The sequence below is a fragment of the Zerene cesonia genome, unplaced genomic scaffold, assembly GCF_012273895.1.
Source record: "Zerene cesonia ecotype Mississippi unplaced genomic scaffold, Zerene_cesonia_1.1 Zces_u003, whole genome shotgun sequence".
Lineage (NCBI taxonomy): Eukaryota > Metazoa > Arthropoda > Insecta > Lepidoptera > Pieridae > Zerene > Zerene cesonia.
In genome coordinates, this window is record NW_024045133.1 from 436,684 (window position 1) to 442,983 (window position 6,300).

The window sequence follows — 6,300 nt, forward strand, 5'->3', positions numbered from 1 at the left end:
GCTACGGTTAGGCAAGATACGCAGGTTCGAGTCCTGCCTCGTGATCAAATTTTTTCTATTCTTTCAAAATTTCTCAATAACACACATTTCAAATTCCAATATTACAACAGTAGAGAAAGCAGGAAATTATATTGTTGTCTTCTTTTGTATTATATTACGACAAAAATTGTCGCTTATATATCTTTTGTTGCAATTTACTGCGCAGCTGGTACAAATAAGTAGTATTGATTTATTTGATTTGAAGTGGTTATCGATTTTTCCCTGATAACGTATTTATGAGTCAATTTCATAGCCGAATAGTTGTATAAATGTTGTCAAGTATAAAATGACATTTGATTGAATTGTTATTTAGGCAAAAACAAATTAAATAATTAACAGACGTCAGACGTCTAATCATTACACTTGACCACCTCCTTGGTACAGTGGTTCACGCGTGAGCGTAGAACCGAGGGGTCCTGGGTTCAATTCCCGGTGGGGACGCACAAAAAAAAAATGTCTCGGTCTGGCAGACACAGAAGGCTGATCACCTACTTGTCCCTAAAGAAAATCGATCAGTGAAACGGATGTACATCATCTGCCCCATACACCACTAGGGGACACGGGACTTCACTTCTTAATCATCACACTACCGTTTCGATTTTATTAAAGGAGGTATTATATACTTACTAAGTTATTTAAAACGTTACAAGATAATTTACGCTGTAATTACCAAGTAATTAATTACTTAATGGATATTGTATAATGATGGAAACTTGTTTTCAAAGTGTTCAAACAAACAAAATAATGCTTCTTATGCGCTCAGAATTTTTGTTTAAGATGAGTTGTAATATTTGATTAGAATCCTACTAATCCTACTAATATTATAAATACGAAAGTTTGTAAGGATGTGTGTGTGTTTGTTGCTCTTTCACCTAAAAACTACTGAACCGATAGCAATGAAATTTGATACGTAGACAGCTGGATAACTGGAATAACATATAGACAAGTTTCTATCCCAATATTCCTACGGGAAACAAACTTATGAGGGTGAAACCGCAGGGCGCAACTAGTATTAGATAAACCATTTTCTCAAAACAACTTTCAATCCAGTGAACCGATTTTGATGATTCGTTTGAAATTCGGTGTTTCTCGCTTGGCCTTTACATTTGGTTTTGTTCTGAAAACTTAGAAGAGGTTTAGTATTTCTTTAGAAGCAGTTGTTTATTATACGTAAGTGGTGAGAGTGTCTAGGCAGAACAAAAAATTGCCTAGTCAGCCAGTGACATAACCCTTACAAACAGGTCTTTAAACTTTTAAACGGATTAAAACACAATTACCCACGCTGTTGACCGGTCCAAACGTCTATGTATAAACACATTGATGAATCGCGTTTAAAATTCGCTAAACATAATTTCAAAAACTCGCATGTAATATGGTATGACAGTTTATAAATAAGTTACGTTTCAGCAGGGGTATTTACTTACTGAAATTGCATAATACAGCCCATACTCTGATTTGACATTTATCTGTATAGGTCAGGAAAGGTCATGGATATATGCTACTAATATTATAAATGCGCAAGTTTGTAAGGATGTGTGCGTTTGTTGCGCTTTCACGCAAAAACTACTGAACCGATTGCAATGAAATTTGTACGAAGACAGCTGGGTAAGTGGAATAACATAAAGGCTACTTTTTATCCCGATATTCCTACGGGTTACGGACTTACGCGGGTGAAACCGCGGGGCGCAGCTATTATTATATGAACGCATCTGTGAGCTGATGCAGATTGAAATGAAAAATGACTTTAATATCGGAAATATTACGATATATCGTAATTTATTGCACTGTATGCAAAATTATGAATTTTCATTGCTAGCTAGCGGTTTGCCCCGGCTTTGCCCCGTGATGCATATACAGCCTATAGCCCTCCTTAATAAATGGGCTCTATAACTCTGAAAGATTTTTTTCAAATCGAACCAGTAGTTCCTGAGATAAGTGCGTTCAAACAAGTAAACTCTATTATATTAGCATAGACTAAATTATTTATTTTGATTTGATCGATTGTTGCCTGTATGATTGGGGCCCATTGAGATATACTCAATTAAGAATTCATCTTAGCTTCTTACTATCTCTAAACACAGAATATGTAAGTTCAAATTATTTAATTAAAACTTAATCAATAATAATCAATAGGGTGTACGCAACCTGAAGATGAAAGGTCAATGAACTAGAGATACCCGACTAATAACCCGGTTGTCAGCATGCTATATATTTGATAAAAATAAAAATACGAAATGGAAAATAAAATAACCACTGTTTACATCAATATTGCCCTAAAAACAAACTACATTTACCTGTTTCTGGGCATTGGCGATGTGTTATTATAATATTTATTTACTCATGCACTGAAATGCCCACTTTTGCTTTGGAAAATATCCAATCAAGTATAATGTTATCTTTTGAAAAACATTAAATGTCTTCTTGTCTTATTTGAAATAAATCTATATTTAACAAAGTAAAAAGCTAAGAATTCGAAATAAATATAAATACCATTTTATTATTGCAAAATAAATTCGTAATACAATAAAATTATACACAGGAAAATCATTTTATAACTCGTTAACTCTAGATCAATAAAAACGTGAGCGAGTGAATAAACAATCAAGCAAGGTGAAACCACACAAAAGGAGTAACCTCGTCACAACTCATACTACGCGATAACAGGCGTGTTATCAAACTTGAAGTAATAATACAATGCCAACTCAGCGGGCCGACCTACCTATAACTATCGTTTTTGTACACTGCTTCCACCAATACTTGTCTCTCCCACACCCATGCAAATGTTGCTGGTTTAGTCTTTAAAAAATAATTTTATCGATATCCTAATAAAAATAAAACACATATATTCCATCACCAAAAAAAGGCTTACTTTTTTATTCCATATTTAATTTTTTTTTTTTTATATTTTTACTAATTTGATGATTAGGCTATAATACTACTAAATAACGGAGTCCTTCACTTTCTGTTTATTTATGATTTTCCTTGTGTATGTCTCAAATCCAACACAGACAACAATAAACTTTACCTCGTTACGATAAAGTTCATATTTCAAACTAAAAATTGCAACGTTTCCAACGTTTGTTCCTAATCTGTTAAATGGTGTCACGTTGTATGAAATTGACAAGATTATACGCAATGTTGCCATCGCAAAAATAATTTTGTCTTTTTCACTCTTCTCCAAGGCAGTAGCATCACCTTCTTTCTGAAGTAATGGACGTTGGGACAGTTTTTAGGTTTTGCAAATTTTGTTTATATCTACGACAATCGCGCTTGTAAACTTTTGTTATTACTTTTAAAATCGTTCCCATTGCACAATTATGTAGTGCGTGTATTAAATAACGAGTGTAATAGCGTGTATAACAAGTTTTCACGTAGGTTTGATCTGCACCATTTTATGTTCAATAGATTCGTTGATACTAAGCTAAATTTTTTTCTTACGATTGTTGTTTTATACGCATTATAGTTGCTAATATTAAGTTTTAACTTCATCGTAAGGTATATTATAAGTGGTTTCGTGCAAGTTTTCTTGTGTCGTATTTCTAGCAAGTAATTCGTGTATAAAAATGGATTCTATGCATTAGGTGGGTGAGTGCTTTATAGGTTTTTGCCTTGATAAGAAATGTAATTATACGTTGCACGAGGCAAGTTTTAACAAACATTAATGTTTATTGGAAAATTCTATCATACTTAATTTTTGTCTTATACCTACGTTCTGTCAAATGATTTCTGTTGCAACTGAGGCAAACATATGAACTAAATTATTGTTCACTCTTATAAGAAAACTACACGAAAACTTGCCTTGACTTAATGTAAAATAATATTTCATTATTAAGCAAAATGAAAAATAACTATCTCTATAATATATTAAAAGTTGAATATTATATTGATTCTGTTTAATTTGTATATTGTATTTGTTAATATGAAAGTATGTAAATTTTACAGCCTTCAATCTGTATTGTCTTAAGTATTAAGTATCTGATGATCACAACTAAGAACCTCTGGTAAATGTAGTTTAAATGTTTTCCAAAAACAAGTACATAACAAGTTTTAATCATGTATAATAATTAAATACTCCGTAACATGCTAGGAAAGTTTTTACAGTAAGATTTCTCATACCTTAAATATATTTTGTTTTAATCCATATAGTGAAATAATATTCACATAATTTCTTGGTCAACTTCGAAAAAGACTGGTATAAATTTTCTAAACCGATATTAAACGGACAAAAAAAGCAATTATATGTATTTATGTATAAAACAAATAAAATACAAGCCAGATTAAATTAAATAGCAATTAAAAATTCATGCAAATGATGGCCTTATGGTTAAAATTCCTCTTTTCTATCTTTTTTCAAATACTATGAATATGTTCCCCCATTCACAGAGACATAGCCTCCTATGAATGTTCAATTCGATCCACTATGGCCAAGTACGGGTTGGTGGATGTCACATTTGTCAATCTCTTGATTTTTTGATGTGCTGGTTCCTCCATAATGTTTTTTTCACCATTTGCTCAGTGGTGATATGAATAATGTGGAGAAAAATCAGTTTATTTCCTGCACGCTTGCCTGGTCTTGAACCCCCGACTTGTCAATATATGTTTGAGGTTGTAACCAATGAGCAATCATGCTCTTCAGAAACACAGCCTATTTTATATAACAATTGTATGCACGTGAAAAACTTTTAATTAACATTCAATTGATTTATGGCTGATACACATATAAAATTTACTCTCTTTAAAATAAAATTATGGTGCAGAACTTCTTGTTATTATATCTCCATCCAATTTATGGCCGTGCCCACTCGATTATTTATTATTTGTTGTTATAGCGGGAAGAGAAATACATAATTTCTGAATGTTTCCACTGGTCAACAAACACAGTTCAAGAGTTACAGCTCGATGACTGACAAACAGACAGACAGCAAAGTCTTAGTAATATGGTCTCATTTTGATCTTTAGCTTCTTGTTATTTTGATCTATATCAATATTTATAAATACTGTTCTATTATATGCAACTTATTATAATATAGAAAATAAGTTATATGTGTTACAGTTAAAGCCTGAACTAGTTGTAACTGAGCACCTTTGTTACTAGTTCTAGGGAAATTGTGTTGTAACGATAAAGGGGATATAACAGAATCATATATAAAGGACTTTCAATTCCCTAATAGAGCAAGTTTTCTTATATCCAATTTATATATCTTTTAATTTTCCTATACACTTAGTTTATGTACTTTTAGTGTCTTATAGTCACCGTCTCATAAACTAAAATCTGATTACGCCCATAGGACTGGTCCCATTTATTCATTTATAAAACAACTGCTTTATTTTGAATACTATAGAGTTGTAGACTATGGAACCAGCCACTATTGATCACTAATTAAATATTATCACCATTCCAGCTGATAACCATGGCCCTCTGTGAAAGTCAGCTCGATTCCGTCATGCAGCTTCAGGATGCGCGGGAGAGCAGCTCTCCGGATAAGAAACCGAAGGTGGAGCCAAACGGTGACATATATGGATTGGATAAAGGTAATTTTAAGTGTGGGAGTCAAGCTCGCACTGGGGTGCCACACCCCCACAGAAGGTCGGCGTGAAATGGTAGCATGCTACCGGATTTCGTTCGGTTAGAGGAGGAGCTGGAGTCCCGTATCCTTTTCCTTCCTAGTCCTTTCCCCATCTCCTAACAAGTAAAGTTGGCATTCTATTTCTACGGGCAAATAGCCTCTGAAATATATATGTTAGATTCGAGCACGCTTCGCGTGACATAGTAGCGTGCCACTGTGTACCGTTTGACGAGAGGGAGAGCCATAGTCCTTTTCCTTCCCCTCCTTTAATCGCTCCATCGATCCTTTGCTTATCCCTTATCCAGTAAAGGTGGCAGTCCATTTGCATGTGCATAAAGCCTCTAAAAATGTTTCTGGATGCTGTGCGATGACCATCGGGCAAACCCTTTGCCTTCTATAACATAAAAAACCGTCAGAAAGTTCACGCGCGTGGTCATATCAAATTAACATGAGATTTTGATGATTGAGAGATGTTTCACCGCGATGAAAAGCAGCCTATGTCACTATCTAGCCTCGCTATCTCCAGACAAAATTCGTGTCATTATACCGCACCGTTGCGACGTGATGGAAGGACAGAGAAACAAACGTGCAACAACTGTACTTTGCGCATGAAATTTTATTTTTATTTTATTTTATTTTATTTTATTTTATTGGTTTCCAAACAACTTATACACTAATACAAGAGCAGCAGTAA

The 6,300-nt window shown here is 33.8% G+C and overlaps 1 protein-coding gene across 6 annotated transcripts in view; it reads left to right on the forward strand.

Annotated features, from left to right (window-relative positions):
- Positions 1-3,229: 3,229 nt before the first annotated feature.
- The window catches only part of LOC119838512 (dentin sialophosphoprotein-like), a 21,423-nt gene continuing 18,352 nt past the window's right edge, over positions 3,230-6,300 (forward strand). For 4 of the 6 annotated variants that reach the window (XM_038364477.1, XM_038364480.1, XM_038364481.1 and 1 more), the window contains exons 1-2: positions 3,230-3,620; positions 5,442-5,571. In XM_038364477.1, the coding sequence (XP_038220405.1) occupies positions 5,451-5,571 (121 nt within the window). In that variant the 5' untranslated portion in view covers positions 3,230-3,620; positions 5,442-5,450. Of the gene's footprint in view, positions 3,625-5,441; positions 5,572-6,300 lie in introns of all 6 variants that reach the window. The other 2 variants (XM_038364478.1, XM_038364479.1) reach the window with 2 other exon arrangements.